The sequence below is a fragment of the Aulonocara stuartgranti genome (genome assembly GCF_965226115.1).
Source record: "Aulonocara stuartgranti genome assembly, chromosome: 8".
NCBI lineage: Eukaryota > Metazoa > Chordata > Actinopteri > Cichliformes > Cichlidae > Aulonocara > Aulonocara stuartgranti.
In genome coordinates this window covers 22,768,232-22,786,334 of record NC_138959.1, presented here as the reverse complement: position 1 = coordinate 22,786,334, position 18,103 = coordinate 22,768,232, and the positions used below count along the sequence as shown (strand labels likewise).

Below are 18,103 nucleotides of genomic sequence, written 5' to 3'. Positions count from 1 at the left end.
TCTTCACTATATGTACTTCTTATTGAAACTATAAATCCATTTTCTTTATGCTTGTCCATCCTTCAGCTCACAGTGACAACATGACTAAAGATAGAGTTTAAAAATGGGTTCTTTGCAAAGTTGTTTGTTATGTGTAGATACAACACTGGTTCATCCCTTTTTTTATGCTTGCATAGTCTACTGGACAAAAAATGAGTGAAAAAGCAGCCAATGTCTAAATAAAAACTTTAAAAGATTTTCAGAAAGCCTGCAAAACTATTGCTTAAGAGTCATTTGAACAAAGCAACAAAATCTGGCTCCTTGGAAGCAAACTATGAAGACATGAGGGGACTTTTGCACAGCGCTGTGTAATCCTGGCAGTCACATTACACTCAGTTTGTCCGTTTGGCTTTTGATAGAACTTCTAAAGTTTTAGTAAACGATTATTACTCACGTGAAATAAGTGTCAGGATTGAGCGAACCTTCCTTTCTTTTTGATGATGATGTTCTGGGTTCAGTTTATTATACGGTAACAGGTGAAGTGATCCCATTGCAGTTTACATCAGGTACAAAAGTTTATTACCAGTTATTCAGGGATCTTTTATGTCACGCTGCATGAATGGTGAGTAATATTGACTAACGCTAAGTTTCATAACCCTTTTTCAGTTATGTATTAAGACAGATTGCTACTAACTATGTCAAGCTCTCAGTACAAAAACCGATCCTGTCATTCATTGCATTGTCCTCTGTAATGATTTATGGTGTTTAGTGAATGCTGCTGCTTTATGGCAGATACACGTGACCGTTTTTCCGCTCAGGGCGGCGAGTAACGAGTCAATCTCCACTTGTGTGGTCTCTTATCATGCCACACACCGCATGTGATGCTTGCAAATGCTTAACTTTGATAATTGTTCTGCTCACGGGCAAAGTCGAGCACTTCTCTCTCACCTTGGCGATGTCGTACATGACAGAGATCTTGAACTCCCAGTCCATGAAGGTCTCCTCTGGGTATGAAATCTTGTCATTCAGCACATACTTGAAAAAGAAAAAGACACCCCAGTTCTGCATTAATACGCTTTTATTCTTCACACTTCTTGACGGCTGTGTTTAAACTGAGACCTGAAGATGGATTTAAATTGAAAGTTTTGCTACACGTACCCTGAGCGAGCCTCGCTCGCCATACTCAAACACGCCAAAGACACCGTGATCTAACTTGACTGTGCCGTAAAACTTTGTGAGGTTGTAGTAGTCGATGTGCAATAGCTGCAGGGGGGGCAAACATGTGGAGTGCTAGTGAGTTTGGATAAACATTAACAAAGAGGGCTGGCAGTAAAAGGATTTCAGTGTGATAAGACGTCTTACCGCATTGAGCTCCCTTTTCTGGGTTTTATCAAAGTTCCCATCCAAGTTCTTCAGCTCCTTCAAGATCACAATCTGAAAGAAATATTGCAGAAGCACCAACCAGATTACATCTGCTAACTCATTTTCATCAGTGCAAAAGCACTAGATGCTGACTGATTTGGAAAACACTGCAGGATGCTGTCCATCTACCTTCTTATCGTAGAGCGCACAGCGGATCTTGAACTTCTTTTTCTTCTTACTTTCAATCTAACGGGGGTTAGAGGAAGGTCGCTGTCACAGCATTCTTAAAGCTGACTTGACTGAGGTGTTTACTGAGGTGTTTTCACTTACATTAAGGGAGATGACGTTGATGTCATCATTTTCCATCAGCGTGATGAGATCAGAGTTCACGTGGGACCAGCGCTTCCTGAGCAGTCGATCTCTTCTGTTCTGTCTATGCGGGAAAGAAAAAACTGCATCAGGAGATTATTGGTAAAGGTTGGTTGCACGAAAAGCATCTGACTCCTATGTTTATAAAAGGCAGCTTTCAATTTAAATTTCATGTCATGAGTCCATGTTTTAGAGAGTGTAATAGAGCTATAACCTGTATAGTACATACAGACTTTCAGATTATTTTTCATGTAACCTGAAAGTCCGTATATACACAGCTCTAAAAGATCATTGTAGCACCTTTTAATCAGAGTGTAGCATCAAGCCAGTTACACGTCTGGGACACTAATCTGGTCAGTTTAGAGGAGGTTAGTTCAGTTTCAGGTGGAGGTCGCTGACATTTTCTTCCCTCTTCATCTTTTCTGATGGTTTTTTCACTACTTTTGCATTTTTCTGGGGTCAGTGTCACTCCTGGTGGCATGAGGGTGATACCTTGACCCTACAGAGGCTCCACAGGTAGTCCAACTCCTCCATGTTGGCACATTAATACGTGCCATTTACAAAAGGTTTGCTGTGTCTCCCGAGACAGTCTCAAGAGCACAGAGGAGATTTCAGGACACAGACAGTTACTCTGGACAGGCCTGGAGAAGATCTTTAACCCACTTTTTTGTGCAAGATGAGAACTGTCAAAGCTCCAGCAGGACACTAGTGTTAATGTCTCTGACCAGACAATCAGAACAGACTTCATGAAGCTGGTTTGAGGGCCCAGCGTGTTCCAGTGGGCCCTGTGCTCACTGCCCAGCACTGTGGAGCCTAATTCACATTTCCACAGAATACCAAAACAGGCAGGTCCACCACTGGAGCCCTGTGCATTGCACAGATGAGAGCAGGTTCATTTGAGCACATGTGACAGAAGTGAAAGGGTTTGGAGAACCCGTGGAGAATGCAATGCTGTCTGTAACATCCTTCAGCATGACTGGTTTGGTGGTGGGTCAGTGATGCACTGGGGAGGCATATACATAGAGGGACGCAGAGATGTCTACAGACCCTGACTGGCATCGGGTATCAGGATGAAATCTTCCTCTGAATACACAGCAATGCCCATCCTTATATGCTGAGAGTATGCAGGAAGTTTCTGGACGATGATACCGATGTCTGGCCTCCACACTTGCCTGACACCTTTGGTTTCAGTTTCAGCCCATCTGAAGCTGTCAGGTTGCACCTCAGACTGTCCAGGAGCTCAGTGACACCCAGGTCCAGATCTGGGAGTAGATCCCCCAGGACACCATCCATTATCTCATCAGGAGCATGTTGTAAAGTGGCCTAGCCTGCTGCTTCTTTTCTTCAATTTGATTTTTGGGGGTGTCTTTGAATTCAGCCCTTTGTAGGTTGATCATTACATTTCCATTACATTTTGGGGCACTTTATCACTCCTAACACATTACCAAGTCCCCATCAATGTGAATATCCACTGTGTTTTTTTTCTCATTAAAAGCTGTCGTGTTTTCAAAGTTTTCCTGCAATTTTTGGAGCAGTGTATCTACCGTACTACTATATATGCCATTATATGATGGGGCCAAAATCATTTATGTAAATTCATGACCTTTTGCAGAGAATCCAAACATTTAATTAAAATCTGCCACACACTTAATAACTCCGTTATTCTCATGTTCCATGTGCTACGGCATACCTGTAGAAAATAAAGGCGATCGTGGCCACTACGACCACAGTAACAGCCAACACAGTCACAATGATGTTGTGAATCGCAGGGCCTGCAGTAATAAAGACAAAAAAGAGGCACCATTTCAGTTCCAAGCCGATGCTTCTGACACACAGAGGACAAAAGATAAACATGGGCCGAGCGTTCAAGTGCCATAATATTTAAGCTTATCTCAGATAGGGCTGTGAGGAGGTCATCTACAGGAAACAAAAGAAGAACTGAGCCATAAAACCACTTCATATAAAACATGCAAAAGTTGATGTACGTGGAGCAGTTTGTGGTTGCTATAACTTTTCCTCCTGTTCATACCCACCATTAATGCTTATTAAATGAAAACAGGGACACAAACAGAGAGGTGCTTAAACCACAGCTGAAGCCTTACATATAATTCACCGGAACCTGGATTAGTGCAAGTCTTTGAAAACGACCTGACTGAGTGGATGCAAACTGATCAGGCCTTGTTGTGGAGATCTAAATCATTATGGTGGACATGCCTTCTTTCTAGAGGACAAAAAAGGAAGTTCTCTTAACATAAATCTTTAAAATATTAAGGTTAAGACATATTTTGAGGTTGTGCCCACTGAACTCAATGATATAGCTAAACATGTGTATGTGTGTGTGTGTGTGTGTGTCTTTCGATGTACCGCTGTCTGGCATGTTATTGGGAAGTCTTTTCCCCCAGATGAACTTAGGAGCCTCCTCCACCACTGTGGTTTTATTGCACTCCGTGTCAAATGTGAATAAAATATCGTACTGGGTGTGACACAAGAGGGGAGGAAAAAAACAAAAAGACACATTTTAGCATCAAACCAGAAGCAAGAGATGCAGCACAGTAAGGTTTTATTTTGAATCTTTTCTTCGTGTATTCCCTGCTAAATGCCAAAAAAGAAAACGGGAGAAAAAGATACCTTGTTGTCAGTAGTGGTGTAGATGATTGAGAAAGCCACGTCTCTGTCCCCGTACTTGTCCAGCGTATAATTCCCAGCAATCCCTGAGCAGAATCACACAAACGTTTTTAAACTTCTGTTCGCTTCATTTCACCGTGTGTGTCAGCTGTAAACCTTTAATGCGTCTCTCAGTCAAACTTGCACTCACAACCGGCTGCTTACAGCTGCGGGCTGTTATACCAACACTCTTTGTGTCAATGAAAACACAAAGAAGTGATAGCAGTTGACAGCCTCCATCTGTTCGACCTCACAGTAGCCATGTCTGCTCTGAGATCAGCTCATTAGTGTTTTGGTGGATGGTGTTTTCCCACTTTTCACGAGCTAATTTTAGCATTTATTACTGTTTTGCTCAGTATGCTTAACTGCAACTATCTGCAGCTGCCAAAAAAGTATTAAATGCTAACTTGTGTAAATTCTTGTGTATTTGCTAATACACATACTTGCAGCTTGTATGCAAGCACTTCCCCCTCCTCGCTGTTATCTTCCACCTGCCTTACCAGTAAATTTGGTGTTTCTGAAGTAATTTACATTCACATATTCCGTCCTGTGAAGCTGAGACTGATTTTGTTTAGAAATTGTTCTCATCACTTGGCCAATAAAGAGCACTGCGTCATGGTACGCAGCCATGTAGTCGTTCATCTGCAGAGGAACAGACAGAGACAGATGGTTGGAACTACTTTCTCAGTACAGCCCTTAGATTTGAGTGAAGGAGCTCTAAGATGCATCCTTCACTACACAGGTGATGAATTATTTTATATATTTTTTACTCAGTGAAGACGTTATTTAATGATATTTCATTGAACATTTATTATTAACTCTTCCGAGGTCCATTTCTGGTTGGCATGGTCCTGTGTTGTTAATCCCTTATTTTCCCTTAAAACCCTACAAGTTGATTATTCAGAGTGAGCGGAACAAAAACAGCCAATCAGAGCTAACCTTTTTTGTATTGCTACAGAAGCACTGCAAAGAGAGAAGTTGTGTATTTCTGGTTTGCTCACCGTGTTGTTGTCTTTAAGGTCTGGGTTGATTCTGTAGCTTCGGGTGTTCGGCATGGTGAGCACCAACACGTTCTTCATTTCTGGCAGCGACGATGTGTTGGTGTAGTATACATCACTGTGTAGAGGAATCAGCAGAGGTCTGATGAAAAATTCTACATGTGCAAAAATTTCCTTCAGTTTCATTCAGTTATTATATATTATTCTATTATATTCAGTAATTTAGCTGCATTTGATTGCTTAGTTACTCATTTCTACTCTATACACACAGTTTACTTAGATCTTTGCTTACCATGCTTTACCGACTTTAATTGGTATAAAGATGGATATTATCATTCAATAATAATACTGTTGAAAACTCAATAGATTTAGCCTAGTTTGTGCTAAGTTAGCCACTTAGCTTAGCAAGTTTTGTCCAAAATCTTTCTTCCAGAAATTGAATTAGGCTTACTACTTCTGCTGTGTGCGGCTTTTGACAAAAAACATCGAGTGTTTAGTCAGGGCATCAAGTAATAGTACATTGGATCCCAAAGGAGCTTTAGCCTGACCATAACCGCTACCTCTGCAAGCCATTTTGCAACCCGGCTCCATCCCAACTTTCAGTTTTCATGGTGACTTAATGTCATGTTTGTTGCCGCTGCCACTGATGCCCTCCCTGCTTTGCTGCTCCTCTCCCCTCCTGAGGCTTTTTAACTGTGTCCATTGGATGGTTGAGCAGTCATAGATGATGGAAATAATATTACGTTGGCTCGAGCTGACCTGATTGAATTTTTTATTTCATCTATGTCTGCTTCTTCACTTCTTCCCACACTTAGTCTCATCTTATGATGACACACAGTAACTGACTCCATGAAATCACTCAATCAGTCAGTCACTACTTTACAATCTCCAGGTACCCATTCACCAGTTAGGAAAGTACTGATTGTGAATCACTGCTGTGGGGTTAGAGAAAAAGAAAACAAGTGGAATAAATAGGAACAGAAGTGAAATGATTCAACAGCACTAACCTGTAAAGATCAATGAGGATGAAGGCGATATCACTGCTGTCCGCAGCCTTAGAGCCGTTTTTAATTTCCACTAGGTCCATTGGTGATCCACACATGATGAACACTGCAGCGGAGAAGTATTTGTAACAGAACAGTCTTTCAGTTATTTTTTTTCTTCTGTTTTTTTGCCTAGTTGGCCTTGGGACTCAAATACAAACTTGATTTCCATTTAAATTACTTCTTCAACCTTGAAACCAAAGTTAATACCAAAACCTAAAGCCATCAAGCATAGCCTGATACTGTTGATGTTTTTTTAATTCACCCTTCATAATGTGGCGTAAAAATATGCAGCAGGAAGTTCAAAGAAAAGCTATTATGGCCCTCGAGCTAGCTCTCCTTCTGAAACAGAAAATTCCGAGTCTCCCTCGTGATGACAGCGTTAACAAACTCAATAGTTGAATTAAATGTGCTTTGTAGGCCCTGGGCTCTCTTAGGAAAATAGAATCCAAACTGTCTGTGTGTGTTGTCCCAGCAAACTGAAGCCATTGTTATGTCTCGCTGTGAAAACAGAGAGGTTTTCAATCTTGTTTGAGAAAAATACATCAAATTCTTACAGTTGGATGTCCTGTTGCGTAATGTAAGCACGCTGTGCAGTTCTGTGGGACTGCGTAGAGACGTTATTGAAATATTTAAGGCAAGATCGCCCGTCGCTTCAATTGCACTTACATACCTGAAGATGAAAATGAATATAATGCATAATTTAAATTAAAAACATTTTATTACATTTAAAAATGTAACTAGAATATAATTAAAAATATAATTTATTAGATTTTGTAATAGCTCACAACAGATGAGTCTCTCCTTAAAGATGGGTTACTCACCAAACGCATTCCTCTGTGGGGTTCGTTGTTTTATAAGTATACGCTGCCTTCCATGAAGGTTTGAGCTTATTGTTTTCTTTCCAGAACTGGTTGACAAAGTCAACGATCTTGCGTGCAGGTGGCAGGAGTCGCTGCAAGTTGAAGGTGTAGTCGCACGAGCGACCAAAGCTTCCCGCTGAGAGAATGGGTCTACTGAGACTCATGCCGGCTTCCTTACTGGAAGAAGAGAATAAAAAAGAGTGGGAGACAATGGTATCGACTAATTATGATAAACGGGTGAACGATAAGCATAGTGCAACACAGGCAAAACCTGTTTGAAAATCTGAAGTGTCCTTTTCAAGCTTATTGGCAGAATCATGTCCTTGAAAAATTCAGAACTTACTCAACTATTGGGAAAGTAGCTAAGGTGCACGTGGGTCCAAGCACAGCACATCCCAGATTTCCTGATTCCTGCAAAAATAAAAACATATACAGCGAATAATTCACAGATTTTTATGTAAATTTTGCCTGATCTTTAAACTCCTGAGACCCAAACTCTTGTTTTCTTCCAGGTTCTTGGAAATCGACCTGTTTTCCTTGCACTAGAAGTGGTTTGTGGAAAAATGTTCTCACTGTGGGACAGCAGGTTTATTTTACTATATAACATAATAAAGTCATCAGGGTGTAACAAAGTCTAAAATATTTTTATTACAACACCTGCTCAGATAAAATCGCAAATGATGCAACATATCCAAAAGCCTTGTAACTTGAACATTTTACATGCTCCATACTCCAAACTTGAAGCATGCACCAAGGCAAAAAACAACCAAACAAGCAAACATCTGTTTACTACACTACTCAGACAAACTCAATACGCCATAGAACTGTGCAAAATCTCAGGTGTGGTGCATAATAAGACATTACTTGGAATTTATATAGGACCTTATAATAGCGTAGGCCCCGCTAGCTGTTCCCCGGCAGGTCCCAAGCAGCTGGGGAATCAGGGCGGCTGGGTCACGGTGAGGAGGAAGCATAGTCCTAAACAGAAGCCCCAGGTACACCACCAACCCGTTCATGTGTCTAACCGTTTTTCCCCACTCGGCGACACACCCGCCGGGGGTCAAACTCTGGTAATTGGCGATTCTGTTCTCAGACATGTGAAGCTAGAGACACCGGCAACCATAGTCAATTGTCTTCCAGGGGCCAGAGCAGGCGACATTGAAGGAAATTTAAAACTGCTGGCTAAGGGTAAACGTAAATTCAGTAAAATCATAATTCACGTCGGCAGTAATGACACCCGGTTACGCCAATCGGAGGTCACTAAAATCAATATTGAATCGGTGTGCAACTTTGCCAAAACAATGTCGGACTCTGTAGTTTTCTCTGGTCCCCTCCCCAATCAGACCAGGAGTGACATGTTTAGCCGCATGTTCTCCTTAAATTGCTGGCTGTCTGAGTAGTGTCCCAGAAACGATGTGGGCTTCATAGATAATTGGCAAACCTTCTGGAGGAAACCTGGTCTTGTTAGGAGAGACGGCATCCATCCCACTTTGGATGGAGCAGCTCTCATTTCTAGAAATATGGACAAATTTATTAAACCCCCCAAAATATGACTATCCAGAGTTGGGACCAGGAAGCAGAGTTGCAGTCTTACACGCTTCTCTGCAGCTTCTCTCCTCCTGCTACCCCCCCAAAAACCCATCTCCATAGAGACTGTGTCAGCTTCCAAAAAGACAAAAAACAAACTAAAAACCAGCAACAAACAACTTAAACATAAACAATCACAAAGAAAGAACAATACAGTATCCACATCTGAACCAAAGAGTAAAACAGTGAAATGTGGATTATTAAATATTAGGTCTCTCTCCTCCAAGTCTCTGTTAGTACATGACTTAATAATTGATCAACAAATTGATTTACTCTGCCTTACAGAAACCTGGTTGCAGCAGGATGATTATGTTAGTTTAAATGAATCAACACCCCCGAGCCATTCTAACTACCAGAAATCTCGAAGCACAGGCCGAGGGGGCGGTGTGGCAGCAATTTTTCACACCAGCCTATTAATTAATGAAAGACCAAGACAGACTTTTAATTCATTTGAAAGCCTGATGCTTAACATTGTCCACCCCAGCTGTGAAACTCAGAAACCAGTCTTACTTGTTATCATCTATCGTCCACCTGGGCCTTACACAGAGTTTCTGTCTGATTTCTCAGACTTTATATCTAATTTAGTTCTGAGCTCAGATAAAATAATTATTGTGGGTGATTTTAACATCCATGTAGATGCTAAAAATGACAGCCTCAACATGGCATTTAATCTGTTATTAGACTCAATTGGTTTCTCTCAAAATGTAAAAGAACCCACCCACCACTTTAATCACACTCTAGATCTTGTTCTAACATATGGCATCGAACCTGAACATTTAACAGTGTTTCCTGAAAACCCTCTCCTGTCTGATCATTTCCTGATAACATTTACTTTTACAATAATTGATTACACAGCGGTGAAGAGTAGACTTTATCAAAGTAGATGTCTTTCTGAAAGCACTGTAACTAAGTTTAAGAATATAATCCACCCACTGTTATCATCTCCAATGCCCTGTACCAACACAGAGCAAAGCAGCTATCTGAACGCTACCCCAACAGAGGTCGATTATCTTGTTAATAATTTCACCTCCTCACTACGTACGACTCTGGATACTGTAGCTCCTGTGAAAACTAAGGCCTCAAATCAGAAGTACCTGACTCCGTGGTATAATTCTGAAACACGTACCCTAAAGCAGATGACTCGTAATCTGGAGAGGAAATGGCGTGTCACAAATCTAGAGGATCATCATTTAGCCTGGAGAAATAGTTTGCTGCTTTATAAGAAAGCCCTCCGCAAAGCCAGAACATCTTACTATTCATCACTGATTGGAGAAAATAAGAACAACCCCAGGTTTCTCTTCAGCTCTGTAGCCAGGCTGACAAAAAGTCAGAGCTCTTTTGAGCCAACCATCCCTTTAACGTTAACTAGTAATGACTTCATGAACTTCTTCACAAATAAAATTTTTATCATTAGAGAAAAAATTACCAATAATCATCTCACAGATGTAATATTATCTACAGCTACTTTTAGTACCATTGATATTAAGTTAGACTCTTTTTCTCCAATTGATCTTTCTGAGTTAACTTCAATAATTACTTCCTCCAAACCATCAACGTGTCTTTTAGACCCCATTCCTACAAAACTGCTCAAAGAAGTCCTGCCATTAATTAATTCTTCGATCTTAAATATGATCAACCTATCTCTAATAATCGGCTATGTACCACAGGCCTTCAAGCTGGCTGTAGTTAAACCTTTACTCAAAAAGCCATCTCTAGACCCAGCAGTCTTAGCTAATTATAGGCCAATCTCCAACCTTCCTTTCATATCAAAAATCCTTGAAAGAGTAGTTGTCAAACAGCTAACAGATCATCTGCAGAGGAATGGTTTATTTGAAGAGTTTCAGTCAGGTTTCAGAGCTCAGCACAGCACAGAAACAGCTTTAGTGAAGGTTACAAATGATCTTCTTATGGCCTCTGACAGTGGACTCATCTCTGTGCTTGTCCTGCTAGACCTCAGTGCAGCGTTCGATACTGTTGATCATAATATCCTATTAGAGCGATTAGAACATGCTGTAGGTATTACAGGTACTGCACTGCAGTGGTTTGTATCATATCTATCTAATAGACTCCAATTCATGCATGTAAATGGAGAGTCCTCTTCACACACTGAGGTTAATTATGGAGTTCCACAGGGTTCAGTGCTAGGACCAATTCTGTTTACATTATACATGCTTCCCTTAGGCAGCATCATTAGAAGACATAGCATACATTTTCACTGCTATGCAGATGACACCCAGCTCTATCTGTCCATGAAGCCAGATAACACACACCAATTAGTTAAACTGCAGGAATGTCTTAAAGACATAAAGACCTGGATGGCCGCTAACTTTCTGCTTCTTAATTCAGATAAAACTGAGGTTATTGTACTCGGCCCTGAAAATCTTAGAAATATGGTATCTAATCAGATTCTTACTCTGGATGGCATTACCTTGGCCTCCAGTAACGCGGTGAGGAACCTTGGAGTCATTTTTGACCAGGACATGTCCTTCAACGCACATATTAAACAAATATGTAAGACTGCTTTCTTCCATTTGCGCAACATCTCTAAAATTAGAAATATCCTGTCTCAGAGTGACGCTGAAAAACTAGTTCATGCATTTATTACTTCCAGGCTGGACTACTGTAATTCATTATTATCAGGATGTCCAAAAAACTCACTGAAAAGCCTTCAGCTAATCCAAAATGCTGCAGCAAGAGTCCTGACAGGGACTAGAAAGAGAGAGCATATTTCTCCTGTTTTGGCTTCCCTTCATTGGCTTCCTGTTAAATCCAGAATTGAATTCAAAATCCTGCTCCTCACATACAAGGTCTTAAATAATCAGGCCCCATCTTATCTTAATGACCTTGTAGTACCATATCACCCTATTAGAGCACTTCGCTCTCGCTCTGCAGGCCTACTTGTTGTTCCTAGAGTATTTAAAAGTAGAATGGGAGGGAGAGCCTTCAGTTTTCAGGCCCCTCTTCTGTGGAACCAGCTTCCAGTTTGGATTCGGGAGACAGACACTATCTCTACTTTTAAGATTAGGCTTAAAACTTTCCTTTTTTCTAAAGCATATAGTTAGGGCTGGACCAGGTGACCCTGAATCCTCCCTTTGTTATGCTGCAATAGATGTAGGCTGCCGGGGGATTCCCATGATGCATTGAGTTTTTCCTTTCCAGTCACCTTTCTCACTCACTATGTATTAATAGACCTCTCTGCATTGAATCATATCTGTTATTAACCTCTGTCTCTCTTCCACAGCATGTCTTTATCCTGTCTTCCTTCTCTCACCCCAACCGGTCGCAGCAGATGGCCGCCCCTCCCTGAGCCTGGTTCTGCCGGAGGTTTCTTCCTGTTAAAAGGGAGTTTTTCCTTCCCACTGTCGCCAAAGTGCTTGCTCATAGGGGGTCATATGATTGTTGGGTTTTTCTCTGTATCTATGAAGCGCCTTGAGGCGACTTTTGTTGTGATTTGGCGCTATATAAATAAAATTGAATTGAAATTGAATTATATAGAATCATGTGAAAGACTTTGTGTTAAACTGAGACCCCAGCCCTGCTTGTACAAGTGCCTTCAGCAGGAATACCTTGAAGTTTTCTGTATGATTTTGTCATCATTTTATCTCTAAAATCATTCTTATGCAATTTTGCCCCCATCTTCTTTAGAACGTTGCTCACACAGAATTTCAGGCAGGCTGAACTTTGGGCCTTTGCAGCACTTTGATCCTTTCATTTCACAGCAATTATGTTGTAGATTTGCCGCTGTGCTTTGATTATTGTTGCATGAACCATTTTTAACCTGTTGGATAGATGGCCTCACATCTTAAAAGGAATTCATGGTCAACTCAGTGACTGCAACGATCCCAGATCCTGTGGATGCAAAACAAGCCCCAAACAGAACCCCTCCACCACGGTGTTTGACAGTTAGTATGAGGGCATTGTGCTAATAAGGTGTGTTTGGTTGTAGCTCTTGGGTTTTTTGCAGTTTCTCTGAGCATTGCACGGTCTGGGCTTTGGGTGAATTTGCTGGAACATCTACTCCTGGCATTGTCTTAATCCTGGCATTACCTGAATGCTCCAGACCAGCAAACTGTTAAAACCTCTGCTTTTATAGAGGTGTTCGCACTTACTGATGATAAGTTAATCAAGTGCATTTGAATCAAACATCATCCTCTTTTCTACTTGTGTCTTGTTCATGGCTGTGGAGTGTTTTTCAGAGATTTATCTCATTAAATTCTATAATTTGCAAATATTTCTAAAGTAAAATACATGCTTTTTTCCTAAGCACGAGGTGGAAACACCCAGACCTTCTTCTATTAGCTATCCAACTGCTACTCTGCAACCTGCTCTTCTCAAAGCCAGTTGAGAGAATTTCTTCCATATGTCAAATCTCCTCCTAGTTGGACATTAAAAACCTCTCCTAGGAGGCATTCAAGAGGGGTCCATGTCAGATGCTCTCAATGTGCCTGTATGTTTGGGTTTCACCCAGTGGACAAGAGGATTACTCTCAAGTCGGGGGATGGGTCCTGACCGTCATTTGCGCTTATGCACCGAACGCATAAGCGGGGGGAAGAAGATGGCCCAGCTGCGGACTCCAGCTGGGAGTTTTCATTGTTCACATTCTTATGTTGCATGCTAATAACAATTAAACTTGGAGGGCTGAAGGCTGGGAAATGGCCTGCAAAGGGTATTCATAAGTGCACTCGGTACTGATATTTGATTTTGTAATCCCATCATCACATCTGGACCAGATGTCTTGGCTAGGTAGAGAGTTGAGCTGTCAAGTAACTACCAAGTGGTACAGTAAAGGTACGCTGGGAGCATCGGGCAGAGGCCCCTAGTCCAGGAGATCTTCAGCTCAACCTCTGGAAAAGCTTAGAAAAGATTTTTAGGGTGAGGGGTGACACATATTCTGAACCTCCTTAGCTGAGGCAGTTGCAAGGGGCTGTGGCCTTAAGGTGTCCCGTGCCTGCCATGGGGGCAAACTGGAGCAGGAGTCGACTCAAGCTTGGCTGTCGTGTGGGACTTCGGCAGTAGACAGCAAATACCAGCAGGCCAAGCAAGGCATGTCTTTGACAGTAGTTGAAGGAAAACTGGGGTGTTCAGAAAGGAAGTGAAATAATAGTTTTCGTTGGCTTAGCAGTGATTCTGTTAAGTTTTTACAGAGATTTACTGAAACTGGCATAGTCTTATTTTGATTTGTGGTCTTGCACAAAAAAGGTGTCTATGGCATTAATGAGGAGAGCAGGTCTGCGAACTAAAAGGTGCATAAACCCATAAATGAATGTCCTGTGGAAGCAAGATCTCAGGGTTACACAAGCTCATGTATATGTGCATCCAACATGCTAATATTCTTTCTATTTTTTAATATAAAACTGTAGCTACTTACCGTCAGGTTGTTTAGCTCTGCAACTGCTTCACATGAACTGCTCCGGCAGCCTCGGTACCAGTATAAGGTTGTGTCAAACCCACTGAAATTCGCAGTTAGGTTAAAAGTCACAGCTGGATCTTGGGTGTGTGGAAAGAAAGAAAGTTCCAGATGTTAGTTTTGACTTTCTCTCCATTTTGAACTGCAGTGTGTATGTGGATATTAGATTTGTTTTAAAGAGAAATAAAATGTGTGTGTGTGTGCGTGTGTGTGTGTGTGTGCGTGTGTGTGTGTGTGTGTGTGTGTGTGGAGGAAGTAGGCCCTGAATTCTACCATATATGTAAAATCTATTAATTTGGGGAAGTTTACACTCCACAACAGTAAAAGACACAGAACCATGTAAGCTTAAATAGCTAGCTACAGCTGAAAAATCATAGTTGCTAATAAAAATAAAACACCAACAAATTTCAGCTGGCAAACAAGACAACTACTTTTGATTACCTGTGTCATAAACTGGGACATTCTGTTTAAGTTTTATTGATAATGCTTAGAAATAAACCCTACAGGGCTTTCCTAACAGCCACTTAATAAAAACTTGGCTAGATAAAAAATTCCTGCTAGCCAAAAAAAACCTTTTATGTTTAATTATCTTAAATAATAGGTGTCAATACTTTTTGCATAATGGCATCATTGCAGACTGTGGATGAGTCAAAAATAACACCAAACTGTATGTTGTCATGTTGACCAAAAGTCAGGCTAAACTAGTATAAGATAGCTCCTAGCTTAGTAGAACAAGCGTTTTATGCTAGTAAGCTAATAAGCATTGCAGGTAGCTTCCTTGTAATTAATAGTGATGTGCGATACCACTGATTTCCTTTCCGATCCAATACCAAGTAAAATTCAGGGTGGTATCGACGATACTGATCCGATACCGATACTTTGTACAAAAACTCTAATCTTTTATTGTATCTCAAATAGGGATGGGTACCGGTGTCCAGTGCCATGATGGCACCGGTTCTGACATAAACGGTAGTAACCAGACCGAAAAGCAGTGCACATTTCGGTGCTTTATTTCGGTGCTTTTTTTTCCTGAGCTGTGATACACTTCTAGCCAATCATTTTACGTTTCCGAGGATAGTAGGCGGGGCCAGGTACGTACGTTCTTTTATGCAGAGCTACAGATTAAAAATGCCCAAGGCAAAGCGGTCAAAAGTCTGGCTGTACTTCACAGCAAAATATGCAAACTCAGCAGCCTGCAACAAGTGCTTTAAGCTGATACTGTGATACTGTCAAAGGAGGTAACACCTCGAATCCGATGAAACACCTGGCGACGCATAGCGTTTTTTTTTTAAAAGCCGAGAAATGCGCCGTATTTGATGGCAGCAGCAGCCGTTCTTCTCTGCGTGAGTAGCTTAATGTTGTTCGTGTGTAATTTACATTGAGTAGGCTAACCACGTTATTACATTAATGCATGTAAGGTGAACTAGCAAACATCATCATAGCTACATGCGGCTGTCTTCTTGTTTGATGGCAGATACTCCCTTCACCCTGGCAAAAAAGGCTAAAATGACCAAAGAAAAAGAGGGAAACAGCTAAACATGAGAGGTTTTTGGACAAAGTTTGTGTTTTTTCCATTGTTTAAGCACTGCTTCCAGCCAAGAGTGATACCATATATGCCCCATAGCTGCAGAAAAGGCTAACATTGTTATCTTTTTACAAAAAACCAGCTGAATATGAGAGGTTTTTGGACCAATTTTGTGTTCTCCATTCTTTAAGCACCGGTTTGGGCACCGGTTTGGGCACCGTTTGAGCACCGGCACCGTTTCAAAAGTACCGATTTGGCACCGGTATCAGATAAAACCTAAACGATACCCATCCCTAATCTCAAATTATAGCATCATAATGATTACGGGACATCAGATTACTTGTTCTTATCACTTAATAATGCAGAGTTCATCATATAGAAATAAAAAAAAACTGAAGTTGTGCGCTATTTGAGCATGTTGCCTGCCTGCAGCACTAAAGGACTCCGTGGAAGACGTCTGTCTCGCCCTAGCAGCACCTGTCCCTGTCCACTACTCCTCTTCAGTTCGCCTCTACATACGCTCGTTATATTCTGTGATATGATTTACTCTGAGGTGTTTGACAAGGTCAGTGGTGTTGCCACAACACCTCACTTTCTTGCCACATGTATCGCAAACCACGTCTCGGCTGTTTGTGGATGCAAAATACGTCAGCACATGACTCCAATTACGCTCAGCTATTGTTGTGAGTGCACACGCAAAGGGGCTGCGACACAGTTATACAGCTGTATTTCGCACATGACTATGGAAGGCGGAAGAGGAAGTAGTTCCTACCAATGTAGACAATCCGAATGTTATAGTTTCTTTCCACTGTGTTCCTGTTAATGATAAACTACAATTTTACCCAAAATTATTAAAATATCGATATTTTAATGTGAGAATCGATTCTAGAACATAAATGACTGGTATCGGAGGAATCGATATTTCAGGATCGATCCGCACATCACTAGTAATTAATAGGATAACGATCTTTAATCTGCTAGTTTATGAAACTAACTACAGAATATCTGTTAACAGTAGCAGCTTTACTTTTCTTGTATACTTTTTTAGTCTTTAATAGTGAAATCCCTGAATAATTCCTAAAACAGCTTTAAAATTGTTACTTTTGGGAAAAGCAACATGAAAATCTGAAAATAGGAACAGTATGCAAAGCAGTAAATATAAATGAACAATAATAGTCAGTGACATATGTGTTAAATTATCAATATCTATAAACATGAGTGTACCAATATACATACTGTATATAGAGAGTGCTGTTGCGAGAGATCAAAAGGTCTGATTTTGTGCGGATTTGTCATGTGGTTTGTTTGTTTGTTTTCTGTTTTAGTTTTTAATTTCATTACCCTGGGCAGCATTAATGGCTGAATCTTTCTCTATGGCCTTCAGTATTTCTCCTTCCACATACTGGAGGCTCCAGGGAGAGTCCTCATCATCCAACAGTATAACGTTGATTGTAATCCCACTCCCACATTGTCCAACACCAGGACACGATGCCACAAGAATTCCAAAGATGAACAAACACAGTAACCAGCTTCCCGAGCCCATTCTCAGCTCCGAGGTGAGTGCTTCTGTTTTTTAGCCGTTAAAGAGAGTCCATGGTATCCACCGATCCTGAATCCAGTTCAGTAAAGTCACCAAAACACTCGGAAAACTCTTAACTTATGATCGCCTTGATTAAAGCTTTGCCTGATCCACCAAGGCTTTTAAGAAAAAATAAATCCTGTGCGAAAGTCTGCTCCTCTTTCAACTTTCCTCTAAGCGCTACTCACCTGTTCTTTCTATGTCACCATGTTAATATATAACCTTTAAAGACACAGACGCAGGCCATATAACCTTGTCAGCGCTGTGTCATGGCCTGCATAAATTAAAGCTTAAAGCAAACACGCAGAGCATGGCTTGGTTGTAAGTTTGTTGATAGTCTTACACTCACAAATTTAATTTAATGGAGAATCGTACCATGAAATTGTTTTGTGCAGAAATACAGTTCAATTGGCAAAAAGGAAAACGGCCCAGAAAAAAAAAGATTAATCCTTGAGATATCTTAATTTAAGCAAAGAATAAGGCGTCAATGGCCACATGGGACACTTTTATCAGTAAAGTTAAAGCTATAAAACTTATAAAAATGTAGTCCAATATTTATTCTTCCTTCATCTTCTAAAGCTCTCCAGTTGAGCCAGATTGGAGTCTTTGCCAGCCCAGTTCTGCCCTTGGCTTTATATTTGATAGACTTGTTTTGAAGGGTTTTTTCTTAATCGAGGTAATATTTCTGTAATCGTCCACTTTAGCAGTCTTCTGTGGTCTTTTAACT

The 18,103-nt window shown here is 40.9% G+C and overlaps 1 protein-coding gene across 5 annotated transcripts in view; it reads right to left on the bottom strand.

The window, feature by feature from the left end:
- Positions 1-17,600, bottom strand: part of gucy2cb (guanylate cyclase 2Cb) — a 28,741-nt gene extending 11,141 nt beyond the window's left edge. For 3 of the 5 annotated variants that reach the window (XM_082543660.1, XM_082543661.1, XM_082543662.1), the window contains exons 1-16: positions 17,139-17,599; positions 14,234-14,352; positions 7,622-7,689; positions 7,240-7,455; positions 6,973-7,088; positions 6,380-6,482; positions 5,376-5,490; positions 4,875-5,016; positions 4,339-4,421; positions 4,075-4,183; positions 3,401-3,482; positions 1,672-1,774; positions 1,531-1,587; positions 1,342-1,413; positions 1,138-1,242; positions 928-1,014 (exon numbers count right to left, since the gene is read on the bottom strand). In XM_082543660.1, the coding sequence (XP_082399786.1) occupies positions 928-1,014; positions 1,138-1,242; positions 1,342-1,413; positions 1,531-1,587; positions 1,672-1,774; positions 3,401-3,482; positions 4,075-4,183; positions 4,339-4,421; positions 4,875-5,016; positions 5,376-5,490; positions 6,380-6,482; positions 6,973-7,088; positions 7,240-7,455; positions 7,622-7,689; positions 14,234-14,352; positions 17,139-17,340 (1,779 nt within the window). In that variant the 5' untranslated portion in view covers positions 17,341-17,599. Of the gene's footprint in view, positions 1-927; positions 1,015-1,137; positions 1,243-1,341; positions 1,414-1,530; positions 1,588-1,671; positions 1,775-3,400; positions 3,483-4,074; positions 4,184-4,338; positions 4,422-4,874; positions 5,017-5,375; positions 5,491-6,379; positions 6,483-6,972; positions 7,089-7,239; positions 7,456-7,621; positions 7,690-14,233; positions 14,353-15,517; positions 15,991-17,138 lie in introns of those variants that run through there. The other 2 variants (XM_082543664.1, XM_082543663.1) reach the window with 2 other exon arrangements.
- Positions 17,601-18,103: the final 503 nt, after the last annotated feature.